At 48.3% G+C, this 19,005-nt stretch overlaps 1 protein-coding gene across 1 annotated transcript in view; it reads right to left on the bottom strand.

Annotated features, from left to right (window-relative positions):
• The window catches only part of LOC119397072 (uncharacterized), a 237,680-nt gene that overhangs the window by 10,212 nt on the left and 208,463 nt on the right, over positions 1-19,005 (bottom strand). Inside the window, exon 2 of the mRNA XM_037664510.2 lies at positions 14,809-15,178. Coding sequence (XP_037520438.1) covers positions 14,809-15,177 — 369 coding nt within the window. The 5' untranslated portion in view covers position 15,178. The remainder of the gene's footprint in view (positions 1-14,808; positions 15,179-19,005) is intronic.

Genomic DNA, 19,005 nt, shown 5'->3' with positions numbered 1-19,005 from the left:
GTCAAGGCATTGACAAAATTGAACTTCTATTGAAAACGCGCCGAATGGGAGGGACGTGTAACGCGTTGCAGGTGCTAATCGCGGAGGCCACAGTATTTACGAATTACTTTACCGCTCCCAGAGGGCAACACCACCCCGCCGACCGGGAGAGTGGTAGATATAAAAGGTGCGTTTGTAAAACCTCTAGAGTCTGTGACCGTGGCGTAGTGGATAGCGTGCCCGGCATCTGTTTTTGCGGACCAAGAGGTCGTAGGTTCGATGCCCCTCGACGGAACTTTTTTTCTTTGCCATCTGATCGTGTATATTTTTTCGACGTCATTTCCGTGACGGAAATACGTCACTAAAGTCTTGGTGGACCCCAGCATAAAACACTTTCGTATTAAAACAAATAGCAGCGAGTCATCCCGAGCAACGGCAATGTGCTTGTTACTGATGACTTCCACAGGGCTCCCTCTATTCTCAGTCTTCCTTCACAGCTCCCTGTCATAACGAATTGCCCCGCATTCCCGACAATGTGTTCGAAGCTATGCCGGAACTAGTAGTGACACAAGGTGGCATACTTTAGCTACTTGACAATACGAATGTCTCCTCTGCAAGTGGTCCTGATGGTATACCTTCTTACGTGTTAATGGCTTGTTCTGACATAATCGCCCACTACCTGGTTATAATGTTTAAGAAATCGTTAAGTACATCTTGTTTACCTAAGGAGTGGATAGTTCAAACGTGGTGCCAATCCATAAAATTGGCCCCAAAAAACATCGTCTCCAATGACAGGCCAATTTTCCTAACGAGTGTGTGCTGCAAAACAGTAGAACACATAGCGTACATTGGCATTACAAAACAGCTAGAAAACAATAAGCTTTTTTTCCGACTCTCAGCATGGCGGCGCCCTTCTAGCTCGACACAACTTCTAGAATTCAGCCATGATCTTTGTCATTAATTTGCCCTTGGTGTACAGACTGGCTGTATATTTTTAGATTTCAAAAAAGCATTTGATTCTGTTCCCCATGTTTTACTGTTACATAAACTGTCATTCGTCTCTCCCTCATTACTTGATTGGATTCAATGTTATCTGCAGGCACGTGTTTTAATTAATGGCTCGCAATCTCATTTTATTCCTGTTACCTCTGGTCCCTACGGATCTGTTTTGGGACCAGCCCCGTCACGGTGGTCTAGTGGTTATGGCGCTCGACTGCTGACCCGAAGGTCGCGGAATTGAATCCCGGCCGCGGCGGCTGCATTTTCGATGGAGGCGAAAATATCTGAGGCCCGTGTACTTAGATTTAGGTGCACGTTAAAGAACCCCAGGTGGTCGATATTTCCGGAGCCCTCCACTACGGCGTCTCTCATAATCATATCGTGGTTTTGGGACGTTAAATCCCAGATATTATTACTATTTTGGGACCATTGCTGTTTCAGGTGTATACTAATGATATTGCTTAGGATGTGTCATGCAAGATACGTTTGTACGCACGTATCATTTATCATTGCATGAAGTCTTCGACTGACCACGAGTACCTGCAACGCCACTTGGATTCGATAACTCGATGATGTGTTAGGTGGAAAATGTCTCTAAACGCCAGTAATGAAGGAAAGAAGATGACTTTTAAGGGCTGTTTTTTGTGTTTGACGCAACGTCAATGAGAACAGACAATAATGCCAAGGGAAGTATAGGGGATGTTACTTGTGATAATTGGGATATAAATGTGAAGAAAGTAAAGTGGACGAAGAGATAACTTGCCGCCCTGTCGGCGGCAAGAACAAACGCATTTCAGCACTCGTTCTTCCCACACAGTGGAATCAGCTACCGCAGCAAACTGTGGACTGTCGTTCAGAGCATTACTGTTGGATGTATAACGGCATGAACTATTTTTTTAACACGAAAGTGTTTTATGCCGGGGTCCACCACGGCTGCACTGACGCATTTCCGTCACGGATATGACGTTGTAAAATATAAAGACAAACATATGGCAAACAAAAAACTAGAAGAAACAGTTCCGTCACCAGGAGTCGAACTTACGACCCCTCGATCCCCAGCGCGCAGTGCGAAACGACTCCGCCACAGACGGCACGTTCCTCGTCGTACTGACGGCGTGCTATTTATATACACCATTTGCCGGTGGCGGTACCCAGAGATCGGGGTACATCAGCGTTTTCGTAATCACTAGCGAGATGGCGCGAAGGGCTCGAAGAGCGCGCTTTAAAGGTCGTCGCCCCACGCGTAGAGATGAGCGTGTGCCTCTACAGGGCGCGGTCGCTCCTGCGCGCGCGCTTAACGTCTTGCGCCCTCACCACAAGTTTGCGTTGAAGTTACAGAGAGCACGAAGGTCACTTCGCTCACTGCAGCGGCCGCTTTTGCGAAAGGAGCGCGCTGCTCACAAATAAATTACGACTGTGACAGTTTTCGCTCATCCTGTGTATACTTGTGCATTCGTTTCGTGCGTCCTCCTTTGTATTTGACCAGCGCGCTTTAACTGTCGAGCTGTGACCGCTGTTAGTTCATCGCGCTCATCCTGTGTATGTTCGTTCCGTGCGTCCTTTCTGCTTGAGAAGCGCGTTGCAAGTTTCAAGCTGCTTGCCGTTCTTCGCGTCACATTACAACTTGTTGCTATAGCGTTCATTCCTTCGCCCTCGGGGCGAAACGATGCACAACAAACGCTCAACTACGTCTGTGAAGACACGTTTTACTTTCGTGTCATACCGATTCCTATGACAGAGGGATCAGCCATGTTTTTTTTTCTAGTTCTGCTGCGCTAATTTTGTTTGCTCAGTTGTCTGTTTGTATGAGCATATGTAACCCCCCTGCAACAATGCCTTCGGGCGCAGCAGGTCTTCACAGCTTTCCTACAAGCCACTGGACAGGATGCGCGGCTGTAGAACGGCGCCTCCTTGACGGGACTGTGCACCATCGACATTTCTCCTTTCCCGGTGTAGAGTATCATGCTACTATCGCTCAGGCCGACCTCTCTGTAAAGAAGCCTCTATCTCTCTCTAAATAAATAAATAAATAAATGAAAGAAAAAAAACATGAAGGGCGCTTGAGCTTCGCCTTCAAGAGTAGAACGCGATAGCGTAATCGGGCCCCGTGCGCATCGCCTTCTCAGCTGCTAACCCTGTAGCTTCGGTTCTCGGCGCATGCCTCAACCGTGCCGCAAGCAAACGAACGTCTGTGCGCGTAACCTTGGCCATTTCAAACTCTCCTAGTTCTCAAGTGCCCACTACGCCATAATTCTTCCTTTTGCAATTCTGCGAAGGGCCCAGCACTGCACGGGCTGATTTTTCCGGCCCGGGCCCGGCCCGGCCCGAGAACGCCATGCTCCGGCCCGCCCGAGCCCGGCCCGGTGTTCTTAAATGTGGCCCGTACCCGGCCCGGGCCCGAAAGGCTTGGGCCCGGCCCGGCCCGGCCCGTTTCAGCTAGTTATGCCTTGAGCATAAAAAAGGCACTGTCCAACCTTCGGTTATTGTGAAGATACCTGCCGCACACAAGATATTTTCTAGAGATTGTTTTAGGAATTTCTTTCAGTGTCACGACTTTCACTGGTACTGTGCATACTTTCGGTGAATTACGCGCGTAACACTCTTGCGACATGATTGCAGGGCAATATAAAATATAATTAGTCATAGCTGGCTATTTCATGTACGCACGCAGTGCTAACCACGCAATCTCATTTTTGCATTTCAAAGAACAACTACAAAATATAATACCTGCATAAAGTGGAGAAAAACGCATGGCAGAAATTTTTAGGTTGAGTCTACATCAACTGCATACGAGCTAGGGCTGTTGAGTAAAAGTAGCAAGTCTACTGCAAACTTCATCTATTGCACAATGCAATGAAAAATTACGCCATTTCCCGCTAAAGGGGACCATGAGGCGATGCGAAGCCGGAGCACTTGCACGATAGCGTTCCGTTGGCGTTCTTTGGGCATGCTACCGACCTCGCGTCGTGGAACGCGAAGAGGAACGCTACGCGCGCCTTGTCTTCCCTCTATCCTGGCCGTTAATTCTCACAGGGCGAGCGGGGAACGCAGTCGGCAGGCGTGCGAGAGGGGGGCAGCGTAGGAGAGGAGAGAGAGGGGGAGGGGACGCGCATGCGCTGGTGCTCATCGCGGCGTTGCGCAGGAGAGAATTTCGGCATGTCTAGCCCGCGTTTCAGAGGAAGAGTGGAAAGGGGGAGGGTAAAGGGAAAGTGGAGAGGGGCAAGGGGAGAGGGAAAGTGGACAGGGGAAGGGGGAGAGGGGAAGTGGAGAGGAATAGTGGAGAGGGGTGAGGGGAGAGGTTATGCGCATGCGCATTAAGGGTGGTCACGCCGCACACCACCACCAGCACCACCGGATTGAACTCCGCCATAAGATACTTCGCATCTAAAAAAAAACGTGCTCTAGCTGCTTCTGGGAGGAATACGCCAGGCTGGGCAGCGTTACATAAATTAAAGGGGTCATGAAGCACCCCTTGGGCTTGTTGAAAACAGCATATCCACGGAGTGAATGATGATGAGTGGGCGAAGCTGCGGAGGTTCATCGGTAAACCGTGAATCTTCCGTGAATTCTGCCCAGTACATCATCACCGACGTGAGATCGGGCGCGTTTATACTAAAGGTTCGATGAGAGTTATGACGACTTGCAGCTCACTTTAATTTTACATGTACGCTGTGAATTTTCATTGTTTAATCACGCACAGGAGAAATCGCACACACGCACTACCTTGGAGGTCAAAATCCAGTGCCTATATAAACGTGGTGGTCAGTGAACGGTTGTGCAGCGCGAGCGGTCGGTTTTTTCAATCAAGACGCTGCCTCGCGACGCTGCCTGCGTCGGCGCCGCTGCGCCGCGAGGCAAGATAGGGGGGGGGCGTAGGAGGGGAGAAAGAGGGGGAAGCGTAGGAGAGGAGACGGCGATACATATCACGTACTGTCGCAGCGCATTGTCATTAGGGAGCCTTCATGTGTGCACGCCCCCTCCGTTTTTAAGACTGGTTACACACTACGACGGGACGAACGGGTGCCGCTATAAGGAGCTTCGCCCCTAAAACACATCCTGCGGAAAGCTGACACGACTATGAACTGCTCAGCCAAATACTGCAGTCGTGCGCGCCGCGTAAAGGCTACAAGCGGAACGCGAAGTTGCTGTTTTCTCAGGAGCCCTCTTTTCAAACAGAGGCCGGTTCTCACTCTCGGCGGTGGGCGGGGCGTCTGCCAGGTGACGTCGCGATCTGCATCGACGCGTAAATCGAGAGCGGCGTTCGGATCAGATGCCCTTCTTGCCACGGGGTGCCGCCACTTGCCGGCGCCGCACTCCTCAGTACACGGTAGCCGCACTCGCGCAAGCGAATCACAGCGGGAGAGGGATCTTGTTTCATGACGCGTGCTGACGTAACTTCTTTCCCCCGTGCCATCCCTCCCTATCTAGCTTCCAGTGCGCTCGTCGGCACGAGAAAAGAGAGAAAGCGCTGAGAGCGTGCGCCAAACCCCCGTAACTCCGCTAATTCTTGACGGATTCGAGAAATTTTTGCGGCAATCGATTCGGGAGACAGTAAACTCTGATACTGAGGTCATTAGATCATTACTTGGAAAAGTGGTTCATGACCCCTTTAAAGCTGTCGTGTTGACGCCTCGGCAGGCAACTGCACCCAACCTGCACTACGTTTTCGTGTTCAAAACAACAAGGTTCTTTGTCCCACCCTTCTTCCCCGAGTCACCGCCATCGCCACTCGGGGAAACGAGTGTCTCTATGGTCTGGCGCATCACCGCTAGTAATGGGAAAATCAACAACGGCGTTTGCCCTGGGTTAAGAGTCGCTCCGCATCTTGCACTTAAAATGCACGAAAAACAGCTCCTGAGATATTAATGACTCACAAGTCGTGTTGGCCAGTCTACGGGCATGCGAGCGTAGCTGAATACTCGGAATGTTTCCCTAGATACCAACGCGCACATCTTATATACACTAATCTAGGCAGTTTACCGTTGCTTTCCTTACACGGTACCCAAGAACGTCTTTCGCTCACTATAATGGCGGAAGCTTATATTAGGCGTTTCTTGAAATCCCGAGTAGCATACCGATGGAGCGAAATTGTAGACGTCTTGTACTGTGCAATTTCTGTGCACGCCAATGCACTCCAGGTGGTTTAAATTACCCGGAGCCCTCAACGACGGCGTCTCATATAGCCTGGGTCGCTTCGGGAAGTTAAACCCCACAAAACAACAAAAACAAAGCCACACAACGTACACACGCAATTATACCTATACGTATGAGACCCGGGCCCGATCCAAGAACCCCTTACCCGGGCCGGCCCGGGCCCGTGCATTGCTCTAGACTACGCGTCCAGACGACGGGCCAAACCTCTCTTTCGGCCCGCGGCCTCGCCGTCACGTGACCCCTCACTTCCGGTTGGGCGAGGCCGCGGCCGGCCCGGGGAGGGAGGGCGCGAGAAATCCCGAAAACATTTTCACGGGCTGCCCGCCCGTACCGGCCCTCGAAGGCGACCCGCGCGCTCGCGGGGGTGGTGTGTCAACGAAACCGGGTTTTTTATTATCTTTTTTTCGCAGCTGGGCACGCCGGCGGCTATTCGAACTTGTGTTTCTGTTTGAAAACAAGCGCGCGGTTTCACTCGCGTCGTTTTTGCGGCCCAGTACTCGTTCTACCGTGCTTGTGTAAAGATGGCTACGTGGAGCGACGATGCAACGTTATACTTTCTCGCATTGGTGGAGCAGTTCCCTACACTTTTGAACGAATATATCTGCAGATCCTCGTCGTCCTCAACCGATATCTATAGCAGCCAGGGATTTCCTTCGCGCAACCTCCATGTTCAGACTGAGAACTTCCGTAGCGGTACGTCCTTTCCTCTTACTTTCGTGTTGTCACCTGGTATCAGTTAGTTCTTTCGCGCGTCTCACGCGGTTCTTCTCAGTGCATTTCCTTCCGTTGCGGCGTTTTTTTCTTGTTCGCATGCGAAGCCCTCCCGACTTTCGCCTGTGGGCAATGCCTGTTTCCAATTTTCCGGAGCTTCCTATCCTCGTTTGTCTAGCTCCGTAGCCTCCGCTGCTCTCCCCTCCGCCTCTTGTGACCTCTGTCAGCGACTACCACACGCCAGCCCTTTGATTGTCGCCACCAACCTCTTGGGAGGTCACACACCGTGCTCTGCCCGCTTTTACACACGTTTGTTGATGTTGTGCGTTTGTTTAGTTTGTCAACTTTTTTTTCACGATCACTCCGGGCTTTATTTGTATGTTTCTTTCGCAAAATAGGCTTTCTGTTTCTGCCAGCTCTGTGTATACTGCGCGAATAGACAGGCAGCTGAGCGGAGCCTGAGGTCTTGAGGCGTGTGAAATTCACTGTCGCAATGCCGCCCACCGAGCTGCGGCGAGAGGCTTGAACTAGCCTGGCCCACACGTCTCCCTCTGGTTTTGGTCCTCGCGTGTGTACGGCGCAAGCGGCCGGGCCCCTCGCGGCCCCGTCGTCACGTGACTCAGCCGCCCGCGGCGGGTGCCGGTTTGGCCCGTCGTCTGGATGCACCAACTAAAACACCCACTCCTTGCGCAGTTCACATGTTGTGACACCTGGCGTGATTCTACACTTCTGCCACGCAATAGTAGATGCGTTAAGGAGACTAGAGCACTGCACGGGCCGTCATTCTCGGCTCGGCCCGTGCCCGGGACTCGTTCACATTTACCCGCCCGAGCCCACCCCGGCCCGAACCAGAGAAAAATTTTGCCTACCCGGCCCGGCGCGGCCCGACCACAGATCGGGCCCGACAGGGGCCCGAGCCAATAGGTGGTGTTGCCCGAACATAGAATCGAGCGCAGGGCGTTTTAAGTGGCAAATATCTGCGCATGCTTGGCGCATGCTTCGCTAGCAAGTATACTTTAACCTAGGGTACTTTCTTTAAAAGAGGGGCTGGCTCACCGTGGAAACAGTTGAGCGGACATACTGGGTACGATGAACGTTTGTTCGGCAGAGGTACACTGTGCCTAATTTTCTAGGAATACAATCCGGATCACCAAGAGCGTTTTGTAGCAGATATTGCAGGAAGAAAAGTGATTTGCAGCATCAGTCCAGATTCGATAAGGAGCGCAATAAAAACAGAGGGGACAGAAAAGATAACGCTCTCTTCACTTTGTTTTTATTGCGCTCTCTATTGAAATTTAAATGGGCACGAAAGTGAAACACTGAATCGGCCTACATTGTTAAATTATACTCTCAGAAATCTAATGTCGTTAGTTTCACCAACACATGCAGATGCATTAATAAAGGAGAAAATCAAGGTCAAGGTTTCATTTTTAAATTCTGCGCCAAAATATCCACGCGTGAGAACACGGATTTCAAAGCGTATTTTTCGTATTTTGGCGACTTTGGCTTGTCGAAAATTCCTGAAGCTTCTTATCCTAAGTCTACGGCCCCCTCGGAAGACAATTCACTTAATTTTTATCGATTAGAAACTGCGTATAGGACCTAGCAGACACCGTCAAAATCTATGACGCGTTTGAAGCGGGAATTTCAAGAGCCGTAATTTCTTTTTTTGCGCATTTTCTCGCTTCCCTTGCGTCTTCTCGCGGCAGGCGTGGTGATTTTGGAATTGTGAAAGAGTAATTTGCTGCTACGACAAAAATCGTTTTTCCCTTCAGTGCCCCTTTAAAGCGTGCTGTAACGACAAAGCCAACCGTGCACCCTTCTGGATATGTAGCACATATATCTTCATCATAGTGGCACCTTGCCACATCAAGAGAAATAGAGAGAAAAAGTCAAATTTATTACATATGTTGTAAATACACTAACCTGGATAAAATTATAACGAACCGCGCGCACCACGTGCACTGTGGAAATACGTATAAGAAGCCGAATGGAAAAAAAAAACTTTTTGTCATAGCATTCTTTTCATATATCACACCACTGCTAACAGTCGAAGTTTTTGTGGCATAGTTTATAGTTTGTTTGTTCGCATGTTATTGTACAAGCAATAATATTATAGACTCCGCTATAAGCACACCATGCGCCGTTGCATCACATGTCCTGCCGCGCTGAAGTTTCCTGATTGCGCTGGCCGCAGGGGCGCACATCTGCCTCGCGAAATGTGAAGGCGTCGGCAGTCGTAGTTTTTAATTTCCACCACTGGAGCAAATTTAGGATGTCTTTTCTGGAACTCTGCAGAATGAAAATAATAGCCGTAAAGCTGATCCCTTCATTTATCTCGTTCCCGAATGTTGTGCCACTCTTCAATATAATCTATAAATGCCTCTGAGGGCTTCTCCTTGCAGTTTTAAGCAGTGTTTGTTAGGCGCGGCTTGCACAGAGCGCTTCTTTTTTCATATTATAATGGTGTATGCCTTCCTAACGATGCTGTAGCTGTAGAAGGTGGCCTACACTGGTAAGACTACAATGGCAGGAGTGGCAGTTGGTGGACGAAGTGATTGCGATCTATTTTCGGGGTTAATTCCGGTTCGGTACTAAAGGTGCGAATAAGCTTCTCGACCAGTGGCGTAGCCAGTGGGTGGCACACCTGCCGACAAGAGTCTTTGTAAGCGAGAAAACGCGCAAAAAGAAAATGCGGAACAAACAGCGTGACGTCATAGATTCTCACGGCGTCTACTGGAATCTACGTAGTTCCTAATAGGTAAAAATTAAGTGCATTGGCCTCTGAGAGGGCCATAGACTTAAGTTTCAAGAAGTTTCGTTGACCCAATGTTCCCAAAATACGACACATACATTTTGAAATATGTGACGTCACGCGCGGAGATTTCGGCGCCAAATTTAAAAATGGAACATTGCCCTTGATTTTTTTCCCTTATGATGGTGAAACTAACTACATTCGAGTTCTTAGAGTACACTTTATCAGTCTTAACCGATTCATTGTATCACTTTAGTGTCCCTTTAAGAACTGAGCAAAGTCCCAGCCCGGCACGACCCGAGCCCGCCACCTCAAACCCGGGCGCGGCCCTAAGCCCGGAGCTTCAGACCCGAGCCCGGCCCGGGCCCGCCGTGAAAACTACTTTGCCCTGCCCGGCCCAGCCAGCGGGCCGGGCCGGGCCCGTGTTTTTGGGTAAGCCCGAGCCCGTGCAGGGCTCTTAAGGAGACTCCTTCCACTACATGGCATTCATATAGTTTTTTTTTCCGAAGCAGTTTAAAGCAATATTGTGGCTCTGTGGTACAACACCTGCTTGCTACGCAGGCGGCCTGGGCTCGATTCTCACTCGAACCGAAGTATTTGTGTTTACTTTATCGACACCTTTCTCGATCTTCTGGTCACGAACAAGATGATGATTTTTCACTCACAAGCAACGGCGCCGACACCAGAATTTCTGCGAAACGAACTCTTTAACGCTATAGCGTAAAAATGAATGAATGAATGAATGAATGAATAAATAAATAAATAAATAAATAAATAAATATGCTCATTGGTGCACTTGTTGAAGGGTATATATGGGCTGCTGAATTCGAAAATCAGTAATCTGGGTCAGTTGGTACATAACGCTGAAAGAATAAACCAGTCAAGAAGACGACACACAACCAGCGGTTATGTGTGCCACTTGTCCATCGTCTTCTTGACTGGTTTATTCTTTCGAAAATCAGCCCATTTTCAAAAGTTGGCGCTGTGTGCGTGTTTTTGTGTTGGATGCAATATGGCAAGGCGTTTTAACGCAACAGCGTTCAAGAGCTCGTTTCGCAGAAAGTCCGGCGTCGGTGTCGGCGTCGTTGGTTGTAAGCAAATAATCATTACCTTGTTCGGGACCGCAATATCGAGAAAGATGCAAATAAAACACATAATAAAAAATATTCAGGTCGAGTGTGAATCGAACCCAGGCCGTCTGCGCGGCAAGGTGGTGTTCTACCACAGAGCCATGCTATTTCTCGAAACTGCTGCGAAAAAAAAACATATAAATGTCATGTAGTCGAAGGAGTCTCCATAACGCATGTAATATTGCGTGGCAGAAGCGTAGAATCGCTCCAGGCGTAAAAACATGTGAATTGCGCAACCAGTGGGTGTTTTAAAGGCCCACCGTTTGCAAAGCGCTCAGACATATTTAATCGCCATCAGCTGAAAAAGCATCAACAAAGTGAACAGCTGCGTAGGTTCGCGTGTGCCCTTACGGACGCGTAGTGGGCCCTTCGGTGATTCGCAAAAGGAAGAATTATGGCGTAGTGGGCACTTGACAACTGTACTTGCAGTAGGTATTCTAGGATAGTTTGGAACGGCCAGCGTTACGCACACAGTCGTTCGTTTCCTTACGGCACGGTTGAGGCATGCACCGTGAACCGAAGCAGGCTGGCAGTTGAGAAGGCGATAGGCACGGGGCCCGATTACGCTATCGCGTTCTACTCTTGAAGGCGAAGCTCAGGCGTGCTCCGAGCTCTTTTATGTGATCTACCAACGAGCCCACCGCGCAACAACACCATCGACCGTATTTACTGCGGTGAAATGGGACACAACAATAAATGGGAACAGAGTCAGTGTCCATAACAGTAAAGGCATTGTACAACATTGCTGTGGATAGTAATTAGAAGGAGCTATCATCGAGTGAAGCAGTGCACTGACTCAGTGGAAAGACGACTGTCGTGCTTTCTTGTGCCTCTCCATTTAGATTGGACTGGCGCCAAGTTTTCCATTAGCAACATTGCTTTTAATAGCTGTACTCAGGCTGACATACGTACCTTACGTAAGCTGTACTCATGCTCTTGCGTTTTCGTTTTGTATGTCGCAAGCGGGCCATGAGTTTTGTTGGAACGCATAAGGCTACGCAGTGTGTTATCAATTCTGCGGGTGCCATTAATTCATTGCGTTTTCTCTGCCCTTCTGCTTTCTTCAGATATTTGAAAATCGGGACAAGATTAAGCATGCGCGGCAACTTCCCACACGTGTGCACACGTTGCCTGCGCCATATTTTAAAACATCGGACAGTTTGCGAATTCGTTTTTTCATTGTGAAAAAGGTTCCCGTGCGGGAGCCGAAACGTCTTGCTTTTAATTGGAATTTCCGTGGTCGCTGGCCATTTTAATTTTCCTCACCTCTTCAAGATTTTATATACTGAAATATAAAGTTGAGTTAAAAATACAAGGATAAAAATAACGCGTTTGCTAAGAGGTGTATTTACATTTCACGTGAAGTTGTGAAAAACGCCAGCAAATACGAAATTTGTATTGCTTGAGTGTGAGTTTATACATGCGAAGGAAATTAATCTTGAATGAGATGGTTGTTTTGTATTTGAGTGGCTTTCATTTGTTTTTAGCCCGGGAAAGATTTTGTTCGGAATATTGAAGGCCTTCCCCTTTCTAAGAAAAATCCTTGCCAAGTGCATGCCCGATTGTGTGCAACCTGCACGTTCCTTTAGTTCTCACACGAAAGGAAAGTTGTCAGCCAGCGCAGGCTAAGTCCCACGACTGACGCAACCGAAAGCCTCATCAATATTCGCTTGACCAAAATGACGTTAAAGAAGCATGGCATAAGGCATAGTAGCGTGGTTTTTTTCACCCATTATTGAGCCCTAGCAGTGGCGTACCAACTTGTTCGCGAGTGGAGGGGGCGGGGGGCGGAGGCAGATATATATATATATTATATATATATATATATATATATATATATATATATATATATATATATATATATATAGAGCAGAAACTTCATCAGCACTCAATTGGTCGTATACACAGAGAATTTGCTTAGCACTGTTTCATAACATTATAGAAAAAAGTACAGTTTTTATACAGCACATGCTGCGACAAACCATACATATGCGTGTTATGCAAGTAAAAGTATTACAGGCAACACATGTTATACATTAACCACGAAACTTATGCATGAATACAATTATGTCGATGGCGGCCTTCCCAGTAGTATAGGTTTGTATCATTCAACTAAATTTCGTTAATGTCTAAAGGCTGCTCACTAATATTGCTTTTAATATAGATAGCAATAACTGCACCTTTGATTTTTCCTAAAAAGTACTACACTTTCTTGCACGTATTCATGTTTGCATATATTGCCTGTATTTTGCCTTGTCTGCTCCTGATCGAAATAGGGTTTCTAGCGCGTGGTTAATATTATTATGGTTACTATTATTACGTTGCTATTATTAAAAGCTTGTTAACCACAGGTATTCTTTAAAAAATTAAGAATGTGTGGTATTGACTAGTTGCACATTGTTTAAAAGCATTGTGTTTGGACTCGCAACATTTCTTGAAGGGCCTTCAGCACCTCAAGGGAATACACCAATGCAAACGGTGTAACCATGAATTTTCTTTGAAACAAAAAAATGTGTTCGATTGCACTTCGCATTGTTTCCTTTTCCAATGGTCATTACATATTCACGAGCGGTCGAAGTCTTCAGGGTCATGTACACAGCACCTTCTTGTAACGCGACGCAACAAATGGCGAGAAAATGAGCCATCGCCTAATGACCACTTATGCACGACTACGTAAAAAGATAAGAGAATAAACTATTTCTTTTGCATACGGCATATTGTTCGCCATTAGTTCTTCGACATCCGTCAAACATTTCTGGTGTGCCATAAAATTACCTGCTTGTTGCACGACGTCTCAACTCAGTGAAACCTCATGGCGTTGAAGTGACGTGGGCAATGTAAACCGCGCATTCATATGCTGAACATTAACTGAACATTTATTGGAATAACCGGACAGTGTCTCCTTCATAACGCAATTCAAGAAGCCTACCCGCCGATCGTATTGACAGCGGGCACTTATAGCAGCTGGCGAGGTAGACTCAGATGCGTATGATGAATGCTTGCAGTTGTAGTAAAGCGACGTTGAGCTGTTTATGCGCGTATACAACTCTTTGAACTCATCCTTGCCGAAAAAGAGGGAGAAAGAAATAGGGCGCCGCTTAGCGTGCCTATTTGTCGTCCGTGTTTTATTTTGCGCTGTAAAAGTCAATTCAAGATGAATCAAGACCAACTAGCGCGGCTGTTATTTCAGTCTCCTTAGTCCAGAAAACCGTGGACTTGGACCACTTCCCAGGTCCGGTAGATCAAGTTGCGGAGCAAGCTCGAAAGCTGGGCTTCCCAATGTGCTCTGCCATATTGGTCGCCTTGTTTCGGGCCGCCACGATCGCTTCAAGCTACCATACGCGTATGATAAGCAAGGCTAAGCAGGTTGATTGGAGACTAAAGCTGAAACCTTTTTTATCGCTTCCAGTTCGGCCAAACTAGAACACTTAACGCTTCTGCACACTCATGGACTCACAGCGGCTTGGACATATAGAGCAGCGGTGTTGCTATTCGTCTTCGCTGAAAGAAAATGAATTTCCTGAAACAGTAATAGGTTTCATCGCTCCATGAAACGTTTACTGGTTTCCGCCCGTATTTGCGTCGCTGATTATTTAACTTCCAGGCCCGACAGATCAGAATAAAAGCATGACAAACTGATCTAACGTTATAGATTTCCTGCTCAGCGGTAGCTTGCTCCGCATTGTCGGAGCACAAGGCGCGAGAGTGTCGCATAAGCGGCTCGCATGCACCGCCTACAGTGCGTGGTTGCGAGACGCCGAGGACAATCTTAAGAGCAGAAGCGTAGCACAAATTTCATTATATAATTACGTGATCGGTGTGTTGAAGGAACACTTGGCCTCAATTGTTGCTTTGCGAGCGTGCGGGTTAGCGTCCTCCTTGCCCACCCCAGGCAGATACGCCTTTGAGCCCTAGCACAGTTGGTCATCGCTCGAGTCGCAACAAAAATATCGATCTACGAATCTCTATGCGCGGAATGTTCTTCCGAGATCAGCAGTGTCATTCTAAGGGGGGGTTGCACAGAGTTTTATAGGTTTGCATGCACAACTGATGCGTGGTCGGCATATCCAGATGTCTCACCTTGAAGGACGACCGGTCGTCGTCGGTGCGTTGTAGCAGGCTATCTTGTGGCGCGCTGCGCTTTCCCAGATCTTTGAGAATTTTGTCGTTGGCCTGGATCTTGTTCTTGATGCTGCGCTCAATGATGTCCTGCATCATTTTGTCACGCAGCACGTCCAGCGGTGAGACGATGGACAGTGAAGGCATGTGGTCCCGGTTGTGCATGCTGAGCGAGGGCAGCGGGCCCGCGCGGCTGCGAAGGGACAGCGGGCCCCGCTTCCACAGGTCGGACAGGTCCAGGCCGGGCTTGCTCCCGACGCGCGCACCCAGCGCCGCCTCGCTCGCGAGAAGAACCAGCACCAGCCATGGGCCCACCGGGTGCGTCCGCATCCTGCGGGGCAATTCACGCTCGGTCTATGACAAACTCGGCGCCGCGTCGTTACCCGGGCCAATAGTGAGTGAGTGAGTGAGTGAGTGAGTGAGTGAGTGAGTGAGTGAGTGAGTGAGTGAGTGAGTGAGTGAGTGAGTGAGTGAGTGACAACTTTATTTGAAGTTTATTCACATGAAATAAATACATATTGATTGCAAACACTGTATGACCCCTTAGCCGAAGGCTAGTATTGGGGTCATTCATCAAGGGGTGTGGTGGTAAGGGGGGAGGGGGGGTACCGGGCTAATACCATTTGGCTCTGCGACTAACATGTCATGTTTTTCATGTACATCTGTTGCGCTGTTAAGCTTCTGACAATTATAACACTGAGCAGTGTATCATTCTTGTGGGCATTTTTTTGCTTTCCGGGGGCCTTCACAGGCCTCTCTGCCTTATCGCCGCAGGCGACTGTACATTTATTTTTGCCTGAGTTAAGCTTGGTGTTCGACTGATCGTTTTTTTATAAGACGCGACTTAATGCCACGCAAATTACCGAAAAAAAGTTCTTCGGGTGCCCAGCCATAACGACTCGTAGGAGGCCCATTGCCGAAATGCTCCTAAAGTCCATAGCTTGCAGCATGCTATGAAAGCAGACATTGCGTCGGGCGGCTCCTTTCACCGTCGTCAGCCTGACTGCTCTCACTGCAGGCCGAGGCCTCTCCCATGTTCATCCCGCACCTGTGCTTGAGGCGGCCACGTTATGCCCGCAAGCTTCTAATCTCATCTGCCCACCAAGCTTTCTGTATCTCCCTCGTGCCTTCTCTTGGAATCCAGTGTGTCATGTCACTCTTAAGGACCAGCGGTTATCTTTCTCACCTTGATGGGAACTGTCGCGCACAAAAGACGGGACACAAGAAGGAACAAGATGGACAGACGATGACCGTCTTTTGTGCGCAACAGTTCCCATCAATTTGAATCACCAACAAGGCCAAGTCGAAACCCTCTTGATCTTTCTCACGTGCTGCATGCCCTGCCCATGCCCGTTTCTTCTTCTTTATTGCGAGTAAGATGTCCTTAACACCAGTTTGTTCCCTGCTCTCTTCTTGTCCCTTAAACCTACCATTTTCCTTTCCATGGTTCTCAGTTTAAGTTGAACCCTCTCTGTAAGCCTCCAGGTTTCTGCTCCGTACACCGCTAAGATGCAGCTGCTATACGGCTCTCTCTTGAGGTCTCAACTACCACTCATGATTTGAGAATGCCTGCTGAATGTGCTGCACCCCATTCTTATTCTTCTAGCAGCTTCAGTCTCATGGTTCGGCTACGCGGTCAGTACATGAGTGCTAGTTGTGGTGTTGTTGACTGAGTGTTGTTTGTCGAAAACATTGTTCACCGGTGTGTTCAGCGTTGTGTTCTCGTTCGAAGAGTGAAGAAAAGCTTAACGATGCAATGGATAACGAGATGCATATTACATTCACGATGGGTGAACAGACTACAACGATCAAAACACAGAGGTGACCATGTTAAATTTGCTCTTTTCAGCGAGCAGTTTCGTGCTAAATACAAGTCAGCTTCTTAAAGGGGCCCTGCAACACTTTTTGAGCACGGTCAGAAAACGTTACCAGAGTCCCTCAATACCTTTTTTTAAGGTCGCGAAACGTCGTGGTCACGCTATGAGGCAGCTTTATGTGCTGCCGAAACGCGGCGTGCCACAGGAGGCATCGGTGCTGATGATTGTGGTCCTTTCATTGCATCTGCGGCGTTATTTTTCGAGACAGCTGAGGTGGGGGACGACGACGATGCCGAACACGACTGGTTCCGTGTCCAACCAGAAGCCGGTTTGTCGAGCAGCGATTCCAATTCCAATGGTGAATACGACCGCTCATTATCTGTGTTTCGTATATCACTTAACAAAGTTATTCGTTTTCCTCGCTGTCTCTCTTATTTCACAAACTACATGCTTGTTGGTCTCGCTCCAACATGTAATCCTGGTTGATTGATAAGATTGTTGTGCTTCTATTCCGATTTTCGAGATGGCAAGAATATAAGGATTCAACATTTTGGCCCTTTGTAATCCAATAAAAATCTTATAACTTATTGGGCATTAAAAACCAAATATCTAACTCGCCTTTTCTGCGTCGGAAATACAAGAAGCCCGATTAAGTGCTGGGCTTACTGACGCTTCTATTAAAGACCACCTTCCAGATAATAATTTCTCGAGTTTTACGGCCAAAACTACGACATGATTACGACGCACCTAAATCCATCTAAATCTCGTTCAGAAGTGGCATCGCTTTGGAAAACAATTTATGGCTCGTGAAGCACCTCAGTTTTATTTTCTTGATTGTTAGACCGAGTAGTTCGACCGAAGCAGCACTTTGCAGTTATGATTTATTGATCTTCTGTTAAAATAGTTGTCAATGCTTAACAGAAAATTGAGCAGCTGTGCTGGTCGAACAATCTGGCGCTGTGCGCAATCAATAATTCGCGATTTCCTGCGGTTGAATGTGTGTGCAACAGCTCAGATTTTTGCCTCTTTCTACAAGTGGCACCGCTGGGGCATTGTTGCGAGTGTGCGCCATATAATTTCCGGCAAATATTAAAAACTGTAACCTATTCAAGCGTTGCGAATAACGGCTCTCACCAGGCCACGGCGGCAGCATTTCGCTCGGGGTGAAAAAAAGAAAATCTCCGTGTACTTACATTTGCTTAAAGGCCCTCAAATGTAGTCTCCCACTTCGCCGTGCCTTATATGTTCACACGGTGGTTATTTTTGCGTCTTTTAGGCTGAAACCGCCGCGCGCTTTGCGCGGTTATTCTTTTCGCTCGGGTGCTCGTTTCATACCACACATTCAGGCACGCAAGTACAGTGTTACAAGCATAGCTATACGTGCAAGTGAAGCGACTGTTGCCGATGTTTGGCTGCCCCGCGCACAACCACAGCGGCAGCAGCGCTTACATGCCCTCCCATGCACAGTTGCGCCGCTAGCGCCGGACGCTGGCTCCTTATGAAATTGAGGCCGTAGTCTCGCGACCAGAAAAGTTTTGAAGGACTCTGACGTTGCCGATCGGTCGTCGATCGTTCCGGAGAACACGCGAGCCAAACATTACGGCGGGGCCTGGAGTTTACAATTAATCCTCAATGTCAGCTAAAAATCGCTCCCTCTTCTCTCGACAAGTTATGCCGTAAACCCCAGTCCACGGCCATTGGTTGATTTGAGCACTGTGAGCTGCATACTTACCGCGGCCGCCGCGGGACGCAGCCGCTCGCGATCACACTGAAAGCAAGACGTGCGCTCGATGGAAAAAAAAAGAAAAAAAAAGAAAAATAAAGTGCTCAAGGTAATGACGGGCGCTGACGAACGAACGCATCGTCTTGCCCCCTTGTCATCTCCCCTCTGCTTGCTGGTACGAAAGGGGAGAGAGGGCGCTTAAGGGGGTATGGTAGCGTAGATCCAGCAAAACACTAAAATATAAAATACACATTTATTACTAAACTATAATACACACTCTGTGGAGCAAAACCGTGAACTGGCGAGCGCGAGTGCTCCAAGCCGTTTAAAAATGGCGCCAAAAACCGCGCTAGGTTCTTTTCCATCATTGTTTCTGCGTGTATGTATTTTTTTTTAAATAATAAGCAACGCTATATCGGTTGAACATATTCACTTCCTACCAGTTTCGTACTTTATGATTGCAAATTTTCCCACCAAAACGCTTTTGTAGCCTAGCCCGTCCGTCCGTGCCCTGGCTCGGTGCTAGCTGTGGCCTGTCCCCATCACACTATCTCAGCAATCACGTGATGTCACGGCGTTGCATAGCAACAGTTGCGCGTTGCTCCTTCCAACGCGCGT

This window comes from Rhipicephalus sanguineus, chromosome 6 (assembly GCF_013339695.2).
Source record: "Rhipicephalus sanguineus isolate Rsan-2018 chromosome 6, BIME_Rsan_1.4, whole genome shotgun sequence".
NCBI lineage: Eukaryota > Metazoa > Arthropoda > Arachnida > Ixodida > Ixodidae > Rhipicephalus > Rhipicephalus sanguineus.
The sequence above is the reverse complement of the archived record's forward strand: the minus strand, read 5'-3'. Positions and strand labels throughout refer to the sequence as shown.